General features: G+C 46.1%; 1 protein-coding gene across 13 annotated transcripts in view; it reads left to right on the forward strand.

Moving 5' to 3' along the window:
• PRR5L (proline rich 5 like) overlaps positions 1-17938 on the forward strand; it is a 127665-nt gene that overhangs the window by 61097 nt on the left and 48630 nt on the right. For 12 of the 13 annotated variants that reach the window (XM_019738574.2, XM_019738570.2, XM_074336219.1 and 9 more), the window contains one exon: positions 17332-17618. In XM_019738574.2, coding sequence (XP_019594133.1) covers positions 17455-17618 — 164 coding nt within the window. In that variant the 5' untranslated portion in view covers positions 17332-17454. Of the gene's footprint in view, positions 1-6407; positions 6734-17331; positions 17619-17938 lie in introns of those variants that run through there. The other variant, XM_074336221.1, reaches the window with a different exon arrangement.

Consider the following 17938-nt stretch of genomic DNA (forward strand, 5'->3'; position numbering starts at 1 on the left):
ACACAGGTTTGGAGCTGAGAATGGCTTCCAGATCTGTTACCCTAGATCAAGCCTGTACTCTATACTGGAGTTCTCGGTTCTTATAATTGATTAATTTGGTGGCTTCCCCTTCCTATCTTCCTTCCTCCCTCCCTCCCTCCCTCCCTCTCTCCCTCCCTCCTCTTTCTTTCTTTTCTTCCCTCCCTCTCTTCCTTTTATGGCATACATATAACATACAGAGTGGCTCAGTTATTGAAAAAAAATCATATCTCTAGAAAAGTGTTACACTGCTATCTGAAAATTTCATGCTGATAATCCAGACCTAAATGTCACAATCTTGGTTGTTCATTGAGGATGAATGCATTCTATTTAAACTATTCATCTGTGGAAAATTGAATTCAGTAAGGACTGTGTGGATTTCTTAATTATTTCTCTAGCCTAAAGGTTTGTAGGAGTGCATGCATGTTTCTCCCTGTGGTCATTCCTTTTGTGCTGCCCTTGTACAAGGTAAAATATACTGAAATCTTTTTTGAATTGCAGTCTTTTTCCTTTTAATCTGTTTTTTTCTTTCTTTTGTCTTTTTTTGCAGAGCTAGATCAATATAGAATTGATTTCAGAAATAGAGTGTGGCCCCCTGAAAGTTCCCTACTATGTTTAACATTCATTATTAAAAATTTGTTCCCTAGAGTTGCCTCTATATGCAAGATGTAAATGCTTGTTAAAAGCGATGCTTATAGAAATTATCATTTGTTAACAAGTCAGTGTGACTTAATATCTCAGTTGCTGAAAGCTGGGGATAAAATATTTTGTGGGTTTTGTATGGGGGACGGGGTTAGGAATTTGGGAACAGAGAGAGTGGTACCCTGTTAGGTAGAAGGCACTGTTTTATAAGGGAAGATTCCACTTTGGAGCCAAAAAGGAGGATGGGAGTATAGATGATGCAAGGCGATGATGGGGCATCAGAGGTGAATTTGAGTTAATTCACATTTTTTTCAAGGGCTGGGGATCCAGGTTTTACTTTGAAACTTGTACAGTTGAACGAGCCAACTTTTTTATTGGGCAACTACTATGAACCAGGTACAGTCACAGTCATGTAATTTGAACCTCCCAGCAGCCTGAGCACGTAGATGTTCTTTTCTCTATTTTAAGATATAAAAATGGAGGCTCAGAGAAGTTAATTACTTTCATGATGTCACACAGCCATTAACTCAAGCCCTTAGTTCTTTCCAGTACACTTTGATGTCTAACCTGTATGGCCCTTCCATGAAAACCCCAGGGTCACAAGTAATCAAGAAGCTCCTAGTGGTTCACATGGAAGTTTCTGGATCAGAAGTTGATACCAGGGCAGTGCAGGAGCTCTAAAATGAGGGAACAGGATGTGGGTGAGTAATGGAGGAAACTGAAGGGACAGCTGGATAATTCTGGCAGTAGTTACTCTGTGGAAGGAGAGAGGTCCTGTAGATACTGTGAATATAGAGAGTTACTAGCATTGGTCTGGCAGGGGATGGCTGTCACACTGCAGAGCAAGACCTGGCAACTGGCATGCCAGATGAGGTGCCAAGAGGGGAAGCATTGAGGAGGAAATACCTCCAGCTCCCTCTGCGTGCCTTCTGTTGTTAAGATGCCTTCAGGTTAGCATTCCCAGGTCATAATCGCTATAAATTAGGGAGCCCAAGTGCATGAAACCTGTTTTCATTTTAACTGGACTTGGATTTTGAGGTAACATTTGCCCAATCTCTTTAAGTATTTTCTAATGCTTTGCCAGTTTATGGCCTTTGTTGATCAATCCTTGCATTTTATTTAGAGGAGAGAGAGAAAGAGAGAGAGAGAAGAAAAACAAAGGTTAGTATTACCTAAATTGGATTGAGTTCTGTCTAGCAGGGTTTAAACAAATACTGCTTGCTCTCTAATTACCATCAACTAGGAATTTAAATGGCTTATTAAACTTGACTCTCTCTCTTTTTTTTTTTTTTTAAACCCAGCGTAGTTCCAGCTCTAACATATCCTGGGGTTTGGGAGGCTTTCTCTGTTCTTCAAATGTGTAGAGGACATTCTCTGCCTTGCCCTCCCCCCTTTTAAAAACATTGCATTTCTATCGCAGGATAATAAATGATATTATTATATACTGGCTTCATTAAAAAGCAGAAGCTCACAGCCAGGTTCAGCCAGCTCTTTCAGCCTCTGGAGAGCAAGCCAGTTAACTGAGTTCTTTGTCAGAAATTTAGGGACACCTGTGTGAAGCTTTTTGGATGGAGTGTGGCTTATTCATTTTCCTCTGTACAAAAAGGATAGGCCTTGAATGAAAATCAGCCACCTTTACTCTGTGTTTGAACTTTGAAAAAAAGAAATGTGAGTGTTCTTTATCAAAGTGGGTAGTGTGTGCCCTTTGGGGGTGGGACTGAGATGAGGCAAGTTGAGGCTGCAAGGGTGTAAACCTTAAGAGCATGACCCAGAGAGCGCCTCGCTTGCTAAACCCACTTCCCCACCCTGATGAGCTGATGAATGAGCTGTGCCCAGAGGGTTTTGGAGAGTGTGGAATTCACCCAAATCTCTCGCTCCTTCTTGTGACAGGGGCCTTTGGGAAAACTGGGTCATCATCTTCACCCTGGTACCTGCCCACACAACCTATCGTGATTATCTGTACAATTTATTTTGTGTATACTCATGTGTTGCATAAAAGCGTGTATTTACCTCTCTAGGCTTTCATTCTCTTTCCCTCTCCTCAATTTTGAGCTGTAAAGATTTCTGACATGCACCCATTGGTGTTCTGGTTTCCCTTGAGCTGGTTGTCAGACGCCAGTAACCTTTCCAGTTTCTCGCTTCTCTCCTTCCTGGTTAAAGAATTTTCTCCAACTTTGCTGGTTGATTTAGACGCGGGCCGGGTTGTGTGTTTTGTTGAAGGCATCTGTGTCAGCAGCCATTAGGTGTTTAGCAAATACCAGGATTAAGGGACCACTTTGGGCTTGCTCAGCCATTCAGGAACTAGCTTACGCTGAGCCTGGGAGAATACCCTAGAGAATTTGTTTTTGTCTTTTTCCCAAGGACTGGGGCAAAACTCGAGCGAGGGCTGTAGTATGTGTCTGTATTCTGAACTCAGCGGCCTCAAACCCTGTCCCGACCTGCTCGTGACTTGAGCTGCGTAAATCCTCTGTCACCCTTTCGCATTTGCTGCTTAATTCTAAATACTCCTTTGGAACTGGTTCAGCATCATTCCCCACATGTCTTTGAGGAGACCGCGTCAACTGCTGCCGTCATTTTGGAGAGCTCTGATACAGCTTGCTGACTGCTGGAGTCCACAACTGTGGGAGTTCTATTGCCACTTTCGCTGTAAAACAATCTGGAGGCAAAATTAATGGGCACATATGGTAATCCTTTGTAGTGTTCTTAGATAATTTTTTAAAGATTTTTGACCAACAGGACAATTGAGTCCTTTTGGGCTTCACAAAAGCCTCCCTTCCCCCCCTCGCCCCCCACCCCATGCACCTCAAAGGTCCGTATCAACTTTGCAGAGAGGAGAACTGTGGAAAGAGTTTAGGTATTGGTCCTAACTGGCATCGTGGAGACAACGCAGGTCAGGGAATTGAGATCTGGAATCGGATCTCGGCTCTGCCACCCGCAAACTGTGTGACCAGGGGCAAGTTGCTCAATTGTTCTGGGCCTCAGTTTGCCTGTCTATGAAATAATGAGATCAGCCTACCGCTATAGTTCCCTTCTGTTCTACACTTCTGTGATGGCCAAGGGAGCGTGGTCTATCGCAGTGCTTCTCAACGTGCCTATGAGTCACCTTGGGATCTTGTTAAACCACAGAATTGGTTCTAGTGGTTCTAGGTTGGGGCTGAATTTCCAACCGGCTTTGAGGTGGTGTTAATTCTGCTGATTCTCAGATCACAGTTTACGGAGCCAGGCACTCACGTCCAGGTCAGGGTGTTTCTCAACGCGGTGCCCGTTGGCGTTTCTGGCTTGGTAATCTGTTGTGTGCGTTGTAGAATGTGCACTGCCCTGTGCATTGTAGAATGGTTACTTGCATCCTTGACCGCTACCCACTAGATGCCTGCAGCATCCTCCATCCCCATGCCCCACAGTTATGACAACCCAAAATGCCTCTAGACATTCAGATGTCTCCTAGTGGGAGAGAGGGGGCAAAAAAATCACCATGGTGGAGAGCACTGGGCTAGACCAATGTTCTCAAGCCTGGCTGTACATCGCAATCACTTAGAAGATGTCTAGAAAACACAATAGCCTAGGGTTCTTCTCTTTGAAATTCTGGAAAAGTGCCAGTTTTAGACTTGAGCCCCAGTGCTATCCCTCCATAGCTGTGGGACCAAGAGGCAAGGTGCTTCCAGGCTCCAAACCAGAAATTCTTCACTTCTGAAATAGGGGTAACAGTGATGCCTTCTTCACAGGGGTGTTGGGGAGATCAAGTGAGATGACCTGAGCCTGAGCTTTGGAATTGAATGCCTTACGCAGATGTCAGTGGTGCCTGTTAGACCGTAGGCCTCTGGGGTTGTATTTTATTAGTTTAATTACTTTGTTTACTTTTCCCAGGACTGGATTCATCTTCTCTCAGGCCCTGCCTCAGTGAAGTTCATACTATCTTACCTCATCATTTCCTCCAGCACTTGCAGTTACAAGCCGTGTAGCTTTTCCTCCAGTCACTCTAATACAAGGGTCTCAAACTGTTAGCCTGTGGGCCAGACTGTGGCATCAGGTATGTTTTGTTTGGTTTGAATCATGTTTTTTAGTTTGCCACAGTCCTCACTCGGCCTTTTAACTGGGATTTGTGTTCCCTGCCTCGCCCCGCCAGGCATTGAGTTTGCCATCCCTGCTTTCAGCCTTTCTGTCTTTTTCTTTCATCCTGTCCAGTTACTCTTCCCTTTTCTTCATTATTGGTAGGACCATATCTGGCTCATCTTGGTGTCCAGCCGAGTAGGTGCTCACCAGATATGTGTTGAAATGTGATATTTCTATCCCATCCGTGCCGATCCCAAATAATAATAATAAAAAAAAGCATCGTCATTGAGCTTTACCTATGAAAGCTTGTTTTTCCTTCCCAAAATTTCCTTTCCAGCCTCCAGTGTCCATATTCTTCAGCAGGACGGACAAGAAAATGGAGAACTGGTATTTTTCAGTGGACCTGTCATTAGCTTTGCCCCGTAACAGGAGAAGGTGACTTAACCTTTCTGTCTCAGTCTTGTCTCAGCCTCCCATCTTCAGTTAGTTACAGCCTTCGGTGTCGAGTTGCATTTATAACATTACTTTTGAGTATTCCCTTCTAGACCCTGAGCCCCCTGGGGGCAGATACTCGGTTCTCCTTTGCCCCGTGAGGCTTCCTCTTCTCCAAACTGGTACACAGTGGACCGTCCAGTATTTGGTTGCTCATTGGGCTTGAGTGGAACTCACGACCTCTATGAAACGATCAGATCCCAGAGACCCTTAGCTTTCTGATCTTCTATTCAGGGCTCTTTATACCTGACTGCATGACAGGGGGAGCAATTTCCTTTCCCTTCATTTCCTTTTCTTATGAAGAAGCATTTCATTCTCTTCCAGCAATTGAGAAAGTGCAGCTAATTTTTAATAAGTAGCACGTTAGTCTAGAGCACATTTTCCCATAGTTAAAACTCTTGTCGGCTGCCAGACAGTAGCTTTTGACCATTCAGTCACCCACCAAGGTTTTATATATGTTACATGTTAGAAATATAATTGTTCACATAATGGTCAGTCTCAGCTACCGCTTGTGTCTAGACTTTTCTGTGTATCATCTGGTAGGCACTGTGGAATCGCTCTGGATGGCATTTATGGGCCACACCCAAACAATTTGCCCTCCAAGAAACTCGATACTTTAAGTGGGGCTTATGGATGAGTAAATAAGATGTGTGGTTATTCCCCACAGTTTTGCTTGACTGGTACCAAAGGAGGGGATTTTTCTGGTGATTACATAGTGTTTTGCAGGTCTGGGTGATGATGATGATGTGATGAAGTAATCACTGCTAGGTGGATCTAAATTGTCAGTGCTGTGAGTCCTTCCAGGGGACATTTAGCAAACCACTGTCATACGGAGATAAACACTTGAGCTTGCATCCTGTTTGTGCCAATATTTACTCTTGCACAAATTCAGACTTCCAGGCTCTTCTGTGTGCACTCATTTCCAGTGGCGCACTGAGAAAGTTGTCTCGTTCTTCCTGTTTGGCGTTTCCTATAGCCCAAACTTGACCCTTATCATTTTCTGCTTTGTAGAAGTGTCTGTCCCTTGGCTGGCTTTTGTTTCCTAAGAGCTGCGAAGTTGGGTCCTTAATCAAAACACACACACTGCTATGTAGCAGGTGCCTCTCCTCGGCCACGTTTGTGGGCTCCACTGACCAGCACCCAGACCTCGGATTCCTTGCCCAGATGGCCCGGTTTCATGTCCAATAATGCTTAGGTGGGCCCGAGTTCAGTCAGCTGTGAAGGGAATTTTTCTGGTCCCTCAGAAATGGGAAGGCTGGTCTTCCTGGTAGCGTGGAAGTCCACGTTTCATTCCATCGTTCCAGAATATTTCCTGGGCACCTTTTATCTGGCCAGCACTGCACTTGCCGTGGCGTACAGCAGGGAACGAGACAGACAAGGTCTTTGACTTTGAGGAACTTACATACTATCAGGGCTAGTCAGACCGTGAACAAGTAAACACACACGATGACTTCAGCTCGTTTGGTAAATGCCATGAAGAAACGAAGCCTCCTTCCTGCAAGGGACTGAGTGCACTTGCTGCCCTGACAAGGTAAGAAGCTGTCGGTGATGTTCAAGGAGGGAAGCCCCGGGTGGCATTCAGCCCTCGCCACTGCATGCGGCAGATGTGAGTGTTGTTTAACAGATGGGTTAGGAGCTCAGGCCCCGGAATCAGACAGGATTTGACTCTGGGTTCCTCTTACCAGTCTTCTGACTTTGGGAAAGTTAATGCCCGTGCTTCAATTTCTTCATTGGCAAAATGGGAATAATAAAACCTACCTCACTGGTTGAGGGTAGACATGAACGGAGATGAGGCTTGGCACCATCCTATCACGGCCAGCCTCTGATGGTAGCTCGTATATTCTTATCAGCAATAATTATAATACAGTAGTCATGGGACTCAGTTGATTTTCACAATGGTCTCACTGCTCTTGAAAACCTATTTCGGACTTGGTTTCCATCCAGTAGGCTGGGTGGGATGTTTGGAGTTCAGATCTAGTTTTTTAGGTTGGCTTGGTGGGTTCTGTTTGCTGTGTGTGTTTCTTTTAGCCATCCCCCGGGTGCTGATGGCTTGCCCTGTTTGAAGAGTGGATCTGAGCGTGTATACAATACAAACGGGAATTGAGGACTCAGTGATGGGGTGGGGTAAGAGTGAGATAAGACAGCGAGCTGGTAAGTTAAGAGACCGGCCAACCAGATGATGTGGTAGGCAGGAGTGGAAATATCAGCTGAAGAAACGAAGCCTGGTTCTGGCTTTGGGCTGTGCCACCCGGTGTCTCAGAGGCGCCAAGTTCTGTAGGTCTCTCAGGTAGGGGCTGAATGCATAGCTGGGGATGCTGAGAGAGAATCGTGGCCATCAGCTAAGCCACACTATTTAATTAACTGATAAGTCAGTCGACCTAAGGAAGGGAAGGAAGCCCAAGCCTACAGTGGCTGGTTCATGCAGGCTTACATTACCCCTGGGTAAAAAGTGTGAGATGGTTGGTGGCCACAGCAGTGATGAGATCAAATAAAGGTCACAAACCTCTCTGTTAGACCCCTAAAGTACCAGTTAGCTTGGTGAATTAGTTGCCAACATTTAACTAATCAGGTGATTCCATAGTTTTAAAAATCCAGATTGTTGGCTTCTCTTGGAAAATTCAGATCTGGCAAAATTAAGCTTACATCCTGAGATGGCAAAAACCATCTCAGGTTGGGTTGAGTAGTGGCTGCCTCCTTCAGCCCGGGCAGGTCTTGCCCATTTGATGTTCCAGGCCTGGGCCTTTTGGCAAGTGTATGATGCATGGTGCACAAAGGGAAAGGAACTGGGTCTTGCTTTTACCTTCTTTTCTTTCAGGGTTTATGTTCTGGCCCATGTGTGCCTACACAAGGCAGCTCCTGTTATAGAATAAGTGCTGAATACATCAATTTGTGTTGAATGAATGAAGGAGAAGCAGACATAAGTGATAGAGCTTGATTGACTGGCCTGGGCATCAAAAGCCAAGTTTGACTCCCGACTTCCTCCAAACAGCTGAGGGACTTTGAACAAATCATATAACTTTTACCTTTTGTCTTTTTTTAGCGGGGAGGAGAAGGGTGACACTGTTATTCTTATTTAAATAAACAATACATTTCTGTGTTTCGAAATTCCAAGGTCTAAAAAGATTTACAGAGCAAAGTCTTTCCCTGTCATCCAGTGAGCTCCCTTCCTGGTGGAAACCAGTGTTACCAGTTTCCGGTTTGTCTTTTCCGAGATACCTTAGGCACATGCAAAGGAATATGTAAATGTTCTTTTTTATCCTTTTTAATGTAGATGGTCGCATATTATACACATCATTCTGTGTCTAGCTTTTTAGCGTATCCCCTGCAGAACACCCCAATCACTGCATAGAGTTTTCCCCTTCTTTCTTAGAGCTGCATATGGGACGCCATCGTTTACATAGTCAGTCCTCTGTTGCTCAGCGTTTAGGTTATTTCCAACCCATTGCTGTTACAAAGAAAGCTGCAGTAAAAACGCTGGTTATGTAAGTGACTTGATGTGCCTAGAGTAAAATTCCTGGAAGTAGAATTACTGAGTCAGAGGCTATGTAGCCTTTGTCCTTTTGGTAGGGCTTGTCAAATTTCCCTCCATAGCAGCCACCTCAGACTGCTGCTCTTCCAGCAATGTGTGAGAGGGCCCGTTGCCCCACGCCCTGGCCCTGGGTCACCTTTTGGAGCATAAGAGGGTTTTGTGAAGAACGCAGTGTTTTACAAAAAATGTTAATGCTAGCTACAGTTTTTTGGGCCCCTACTGAGGCCAGGCTATGATCTAGGTCATCTATGTAATCTTAACAACGTTGAGATAAGTATTACACTCATTTGACACAGGAGGAAACTGATATTCAAAGAGTTTGAGTCATTTACCCAGGTCACCCAGCTAATACAGTCTAGAGGTTGGATTTAAACCCAGGTTTGTCAGCTTTCAATACCAGAATGTTTTCATCTGGTAAAGCCCTATATAATTTCAGGTGTTGGTATAATATTAGGTGACACTTACAGTTTCTGTGTGTCTCTCGGCGACAGTGCCTCTCGCATAACTGGTTCGTTTGCTCACTCATCAAATATCTATGATTTTCTGCTCTACACTAAGCCCTGGCGATGGACCTGAGAACAAGGTAGACATAGTCCCCGTCTTTATGGACCTCCCAAACACAATAAGAAATAATTCTGTAGTCCTGTATTGCGATAGATTGTGACAAGACAACAAACAAAGGAGGTGAGGAAGGTACTGTATAGGGTGATGTGACCGAATCAGGGGTGAGGGGGAAGGAGGGCCTCTGTGAACAAGTAAAGGATGAAAGGTGTGTGGGTTTGAGCCTGAAGAAGTGGGTGGGAAGTATTTCACATAGAGGGCCTAGCATATGCAAAGGTCCTGGGGCAGGGAAGAGGAGGCGGTGTGGGAGGAAATGAATGAAGGCCAATGAGTTGGCATGCAGTGGTGGGAGGTGAGGGTGTAAGGATGGGGTTTGGAGATTTATTCTAAGAGCTGTGGAGAGCCTTTGAAGGCATTGGAGCAACAGGGTGACATGAATATGGTGGGCCCTGGACTGTTGGGTTCTTGCCCCAGTACCACTTTGTGACCTTAGACAAGTTAAACACTTGGCATCTCCATTTCCTTCTCTGTAAAATGGGGATGGTAATAGTATCCTGGAGGATGTGAAGATCAGACACGGGCTTTTACACACTTTGAGTGTTACATACAGTATGAAATATGTGATACATTTTGACTTGACACACGTGAGTACACACGTAATATATACGAGTATGTTGCCCCAAAATGCGATGCACTCTGATAGTTTCTATTCTAATCTATTTCATTAAAGGTTTTTGGTCAAGACCCCCGAAATTCATTTTAAGAACACTGCGATAATACATGCCAAGTGCCTGTTCCATAGTTGGCACTCAGTAAGTGGTGCTGTCATTCTCATCGCCGCCATTATGAAGATAATTCTGGCTGCAGTTAGAGAGTGGATCACTCGAGTTAAATGACAGTCTCTAAGATCTGACAGTGCTGAAGGATGCTGGCTGTCTGTTTCTGTGCTCAGGTCCCAGGGAAGAGTTCCATGCTGGGCTTCCTGACTGCAGGAGCTCCTGTGGGGGGTAGGGGTGGGGGAGGCATGTAAAATGGACTCTGTTTGGTTTCCCAGGGAACTGGCTTCTCCTCGTTTTCGGGTGGTCACATCAGACTGTTGTGCTCAGTTTTCTTTGACTTCTTTGTTATTTACACTCAGAATGGCTTTTTCCTGGAAGCCTCAGAGTCAGTATAAGCCGCCCACTTCTTTATTTTAAGTTGTGCCATGATTCTACTTCCCTTTTCAGAGTCAAGGGTTGGTGCCTTAGTGGAATTCATTTGCATTTTCCACTAAGTGTACCACCTTCTTCTGCCCACTGGCCGGGCCTGATGGCTGTGCCCCCACCCTGTGCCCTGGCCCTGGCAACTGGAATGAGAAAGCAAGACCTCACCTTCTTTTTCCCCAAGAAACACATCCTGGATCCTGAGTGTGGAGGTTCTGAAAGAAACCCCCGTGAGGCATGCCTGGGAGAGCGAGGCCTGTGATAAGGCCCAACAGCCCTGTAACCACCACAGTGGCTCATGTATCCAGGACGCCAGCTTTCCAGAAAATGGAAGCAAACCCTCTAAGCACCCAAAACGTAACCATTTAAACCATTTCAGAAGCACATTTTTCTATAGGTTAACCACGTTGGTCCTTCAGAAGACAAAACCTACCAAAACACCGAGGTTTCTGTAACTCGGAAACATTAAGCAAAGAACTTTTTTGATGGTGGTGGTGGCTCAATTGTGTCCCCTCAAAATTCATGTGTGGAAGACCTCGCCCCCAGCACCTCAGAATGTGACTGTATTTGGAGATAAGGCTTTAAGGAGGTGATCTGTAAGGTGTGTGCGCCCTAAAGCAACCTGACTGGTGTCCTTAGAAGAAGAAATGTGGACCCACGGAGAGACACACCAGGGATGCTGAGGCACAGAGGAAAGGCCGCGGGAAGACACAGTGAGAAGGTGGCCACTTGCAAGCCAAGGAGAGGGGCTTCGGAAGAAACCAAACCTACTGACACCTTGATCTTGAGCTTCTAGCTTCCAGAACTGTGAGGAAATCGTTGTTTAAGTCATCCAGTCTGTGACATTTGGTTGCAGCTTGAGCAGAATAATACAGTGGTGGTGGTGGTAATATAAATAACAGGTAACATTTATCAAGCAGTTACTGTGTACCAGGACTCTTAAACCTTACTTGCATCATCTCATCCAACCTGCATACCCATCCGAAGTGGTGACACCTGCCCAGGCCACACAGTAAGTGCTGACACCTCTCCAGGCCACACCGTAAGTGGTGACACCAAGCCTGACTCGGGCACCTTTGCTCTGAACCTTCCCTGCACCTGTGCTTAGCACCTGCATAGTTCCGGGAACCATGCCAAGCACTTCATAGGCAATCTTTCTTGTCACCACAACGACTCTCCAAGGTAATTCTTCCCATTCCAATTTTTCAGAAGTAGAGACTGCCGTTCCCTGCGGTCCAAGGCCACACAGTTGAGTATATTCATTTCTTATGGCTGTAATAACAAGTTCCCACAACTTGGGTGGCTTCAAACAACAGAAATTGGTTTTCTCACTGTCCTGGGAGGTCAAAAGTCCAGAATCAAGATGTCATATTCCCTCCAGAGGCTCAGAGAAGAATCGATTCCTTTTTCCTTTTTCCCACAGCATACCAATTTCTAGCTGGCATTGGGGAATCTGTTTCTTTTCTCTTCCAGCTTCTTCTGGTGGCTGCCAGCATTCCTTGGCTTGTGGCTTCATTCCTCCAGTGTCTGCCTCAATCTTCACATCCCCTTCTCCTCTTTGTATATCTGTGTCTTCTCCTCTTCTGTGTCCAGCCTCCTCTGCATCCCTCTTGCAAGAACATGTGTGATCGTATTTATGGACCCACCTGGATACACCAGGATAAGCTCCTTCTCTCAAAATCCTTCATTTAATCACATCTTAGGCCATCTGAGGTGCTATTCAGAGCTTCTGGGGACCAAGAAGTTACTATACCATGGGGGGCCTGTTTTTCTGCCTACCACAGTCAGTGACTGGCAGAATGGGCACCGATGCCAGGACTTGTCTGATTCCACAGCATCTGGTGGCCACTCATCCTTTGGAGCTACAGGCCTTGTGCCTCCCAACTCCTTTTTTGCGATGTTCTTTCTGGACTGTGGGTGGGTGTGAGTCACAGAGTGAGGGTAGCTAAGAATTACCCGGCCATCTGATCCAGCAGGCCCACTTCTGAGAACGCACCCTCCACAAACAGTCATGTGGTTGCTAAGACTGGCAGTTACACTCATTCATTGCAGTAACAAAAACTGGCGACTAGTGAAATGATCCACCCGTAGGGGACTGGTTAAATCAAGTATAGTACCCCCTAAATGGAACAGTTCGGAAACCGTTACAAATAACGAAATAGATAAATACATAGTGATATGGGAAGATGTCCATGATGTATTATTGAAACGAAAGAACCAATTACCCATTTTTATTAAAACATGATGTGTGCACATGTGTATGGCATGGCCATTAAAAATTAAATCAAATAATTGAATTAAAATTCAGTTCCTCAACCATGAAACCACATTTCAAGGGCTCACTGGCCACATATGGCTTGTGGCTACCATGTTGCACAGCACGGAGGGAAAGCGTTTCTGTCCTCTTAGAAAGTTCTGGGCAGAGCTTCCTTACATTAGTAAGTGGCCAGAGGGAGGTCTTTTATTCTGTATGTTACAGACATCAATGAGTGTTTACATTTTTAAAATAATAAGCAGGTATGCTCTTATCAGAAAAATAGAAGCACATGGGATTTTTAAGGTAATGTTCTATTTCTTTTTTTTTTTTAATTAAATTTATTGGGGTGACAATTGCTAGTAAAATTACATAGATTTCAGGTGTACAATTCTGTATTACATCATCTATAAATCCCATTGTGTGTTCATCACCCAGAGTCAGTTCTTCCATCACCATATATTCGATCCCCCTTACCCTCATCTCCCACCCCCCAACCCCCGCCCCCCTTACGCAGACGGTAGTTTATCATCAGTATTTAAGATGTACGTGTGTGTGTGTGTGTGTGTGTGTGTGTGTGTGTGTATAAACTCCTTTTTTAGTACGTGTCATAATGAAAACATTAAAAAATATCTAGGGGAATAAAAGAGAATGGCCTGGCAGGGCACGCGGGGCAGGCCAGGTTGAGGTTGGAAGACGTTCAGCCAAGTTGGGTTCCCTGACCCGAACGAGCCTCTTTGAGCCTCAGTTTTCTAACCTGACAGAGTTCCTTCTCGACCTGCCTTATAGGGTTAGAGTAAGATTTAGAAGTGGGATGATGTGTGGAAGAACTCTGAAAGTGAGGCACGTGCTACACGGAGGCGAAGGTCGCAGATGACACTGTGACTCGCCCAAGGCCTGAGGAGACAAGGCCCCAGGGCACTGTGACCACCACCGGGAATAGAGACCTTGCCGACTCCCGAGGATTTTTCCAGGTGATACTGAGGTCGCCATAAACAGGAGGAGGTGTTGCTGTATTCCCACTAGTGTTCTTGCTTGGAGATTTAGAAATAACAAGTTATTTTATTTATTTAACAAGCACCGATGTAGCATTCGCTGTTTGCCATGCTTTACAAATAATGCCGTCATGTTATCCTCATACAACCCTGACGTCGTCACTGTTAGCCTGCTCACGTCATGCAGAAGGAAATCGAATCTCAGAGAGGTCAAGTAACTTGCCCTAGGTCACACAGCTAGTAAGGAGTGGATTGTCTAAGGCAATCCATGCTTTCTCCTCTCTTCCTGCTCCCCTTGACCCCATCAAATGTGGTCATAGAGTTCTTTATGTCAGTTTGTCAATCTCAGGGGCATGAGATTTAAATTTTGATATGAAATCTCATGACTGGATATTGCTGACTAACTTCATCAGTTTGATTCTGATTTTCTATCTGAGTTTGGTAGCACGGCTCAGTAGGAATGGACTGTAGAATCAGGCCTATCAGGGCACCTGTTGATGACTTGCCACGTATTAGCTGTGTGACTTCTGGCAGGTTACTTAACTTCTCTGATCTTCCAGTGGGGGTTTGTGAGGGTTGAGTAAGTTTACCTAGTGTGACAGTGCTTGTCATCATGTCAGGCAGGCAGTCTTTGCCCCATTAGTTGCTACCCTTTCCTTCATCTTTATCTAAGTTTACGCTGGAGGATACAGACATGAGTAAGTCCCGATGCCAGTTTTCAAGGAGTTTACAGGATGGCCTAGGTGGAGGCTGGGGAACTTTGTAGATCAAGAGTCAGGGAACTGAGTTCTAGCCCATGCTGGCTGTCTCCCACCTCAGTGATGCTGGACAAGTTTTTCTGCTCCTCTGGGCTTCACTTTCGTCACCTGCAATTGGGGGCCTGGGTTGGCAGCACTCCCAGGCTCCATCTGTCTTGTTTTCTGATTTGTCATACTTAGGTCAGGACAAGCCTGTGCCTGAGGGGCCAACACTCTAGCTGGTGGATTCAGGGTGTGTCCGCTTTTCCCTTTAGGCCACTCTTGTCAGCACTGCCAGCTGCTTCCTCTGTGGGGTGCTCTGTGGAGGCCCCTTGGCTCTGTCCAGAGGTCAGAATGGTGGAAACAAAGACGGCTTTGGATTGTCTTCAGCCTGTCAGGACCTGAGCATGGCAGATTGTGCAGGTGAAAAATGAGTCAGAGGCAGCTCCTTGCTATGTGTTCCTCTGCAGCCGTCATCGTGAGGCTGTGGGAGCTGCAGTCATCGTCCTTTGGGCTGAAAATTACCCTTCTTTTAAAAGGGTCGTCTGTGTGGATGAGGCTGCACATGTGCCTTGCTGGATAAGCACGTGGCTTGGAGCAGGAGGCCTGGGGTGGGGCGGCACTAACAGAAGTGTGGAGGGGGGCTGGGGGAGCGACAGGAGCCACTGCTGTGATCCTCAGTGTCACACAGCCTCCTGGAGAAGTGGTTGTTTCGTTAGGGAGCTGGAAGGTAAACACCTGGAATGATCCGTTCAGCTCGCCTTTCTGCTTCCCTGTACAAGTACCACGGAGTAGGCAGCAGCTCCATCACCGCTCCTTTAAGAACCTTATAAAAGGAGTTAATATCCTGTAATTACACAGATGAATTGCACTTAGCAGGCTCGTTTAAAGACAGGCAATGAAATGGATGCTCTCTTAATAGTGTGACCTCTGCCGGCTAAGTTAAACCCCAGAGCCAGCCAGCTGAAGGATTCTGAGGGGGCTTCTGTCGTTTTATTACTTCTTTGCCTCATTCATCGATTGGCATAGATCTTTCCAAATTCCAGTGGCACTTGTGGAGTGACTGAGACCCTCTGAAACTGAGCAGGCGTAGTATGACTTTCCCAGCATTCATTGATAACTTTTAGTCACTGTTGACTCATTCCGAGAATGGGGTGGATGGGGCAGAAGACTGTAAAAGAAATTGGCACACAACTCTGCTTTTCATTTAAAAAAAAAAATTCAGAGGTGAAGGACAAGCCATTCTTTTTTTGGCTCTTGGTCTTATCAGTTCATTATCACTATGCCTGTTGCCTACAGACAGCTGCTAGCACCTCCCATGCCCTCTGATGGACTCAGCACCTGTCCCACAGTCTCAGTTCCTCCTTCTTCAAACACTGCAGCTGGGGCTACAAAACCTGCTCCCCATCTCAACCTGAAGGTGAACATTTATTGCTGGAATACCTCTTTTTCTTTTCGTGTTGGTTTTTGGGACATATCCGAGTTAGCTGGTGAGAGAGTTAGCAGTGAGTACACTTCTGGGCTAATCCGTGAGGCTTTGAGGAAAGTGACTATAACCTTGGTGGTGGTTCCTCTTGTCCTTCATTCTGACCAGCTTCAAAACTCCCTTTAGGTTTAGGTTCACGAAAGCATAAGAGACGGAAATGACAGCTCCAGGGGTGCTGAGGAAAGAAAGCAGTTGGTTTGAATGGAAATTGGCAACACGTAGGGGTGTCTGTCTGCCAATCTCCTGGGCATGCCACACCATCCCATTTCATCTCTCATCAGTTCTGTAAGTTGGCAGTGCTGACAGCTGAGAACTCTTAGACTCAGTGTGCTCAAAGGCACAATCTTGGGAGTGGCCTCGTTAAGATGGGAACCAAGGTTCACTCCAAAGCCATTGCTGTTAACAAGGAAGCCATAAAGTCTCCCAGGAACTGCTCAAGGGACAGTATCTTTGGACCCAACCCTGCTGGGTAAGTTAGATTTAGATAAGGAGAGAGGAAAAGGAAGGGAATTCTGGGCAAGAGAAGCAGTGGATACAATCAGAAAGCCTGAGAGAGGGAAAAAAAAGAACATGGAACAGTGCCAGCTGGTTGTAAGCTCCACAGGGCAGGGACCACCTTCTCCGGGGCTGCCATTATATCCCCAATGTCTGAGCAAGTGGCTGTGCATAGTAGGTGCTCAATAAATATTACTGTGTAAATGAATCCACGAACAGACATGTATCTTCGCCTAGACCATGAACCTCTTAAGGGCTGGGGGTAGGTCTTAAATATCTTTGGATGCCCCGCAGTTCCCAGTGGTTAATAAATAGTAAACATTCAATAAATCTGTTCTGACAGAATGAATGAATGGGATGTAAGTAAGGGATGGTGGGAAGATGTGCCTGAGTGAAGAGGCACTGATACTTTGGGAAATCCTGGGCAATGCCCATGGGCTGGCGTGGTAAGGGCATACCGTGGGATGTCTTCAGTGCCGGGATAAGGAGCAATTCTGTTCTCCTTGAGGCAGTTTTTAAAAAGCTGTCCCTTAATGCACAACATTTTGGGGTCTACAGAAACCCAGCCAGCGGCCAAACTTTGATGGGTGTGCATTAGGAACCACAGTCACGCACAGCTAAGAAATCACTTTTCTGTAGGACTGGCCTCAACCTGGCCCCACTGTACTGCCTTCTTACTTTGGAGCGACCACACTGTTTAAACCAAAAAGAAACCGGTAAAAACTTGTGAATGGAAACCCACAGGGCATAGATGTTACTTCAGTGTCCTGGAGTTGTTTTTAGGATGGTTTGGCTGGAAAGTCCCAGCCAACTTCCTCCAAGATGTGGTCTGCTCAGTCTAGGCGTTTAAAAGCTGCCCTGTCTTTTCAGGTGTTGGCTAAATTTGTGTTTTGAAGAAAGCCTGGGGGCCCGAAGGCAGCCCTGGGAGAAGCCTTTCCGTGGGCAGTCGGAAACTTCTGGTCCAGAGGAGAAGCCATCCCCTCACCTGGACTTATGACCCGCGGCTTCGCTCCCAGCCTGCCCATCGAGTTCCACAAGATGGGCTCCTTCCGCAGGCCCAGGCCGCGCTTCATGAGCTCCCCGGTTCTCAGCGACTTGCCGCGATTCCAAGCCACCCGGCAGGCTCTGCAGCTGAGCTCCAACTCAGCCTGGAACAGGTAACAGAGGCGGCCAGGTATGGAGTGGGGGGGCTGCCAAAGGTCAGAGCAAGGCAGGGGACTGGCTTAGTTTCTTCTGCTTCTGAGATCTCTGCTTCAGAAGGTTGTGATTACAGGGCCAGTAGACGAAGAGAGGATGGTTTCCCACCGAGAATGTATCCGCGAGCTTTCCCTGTTAGTAGTGGCAAATCAGAGTCGGTTAACCAGCCTGGGACAGTTGTATTGAAACTTACAGTTACTGTTCTTGCTCATTTGTCACATCCCCAACTCAGAGTATGCAGGGTGGGACCATATAAGTAACCTCAAGTCACTTTCTACCT

The sequence above is a fragment of the Rhinolophus sinicus genome, linkage group LG06, assembly GCF_036562045.2.
Source record: "Rhinolophus sinicus isolate RSC01 linkage group LG06, ASM3656204v1, whole genome shotgun sequence".
In the NCBI taxonomy this organism is placed as follows: domain Eukaryota; kingdom Metazoa; phylum Chordata; class Mammalia; order Chiroptera; family Rhinolophidae; genus Rhinolophus; species Rhinolophus sinicus.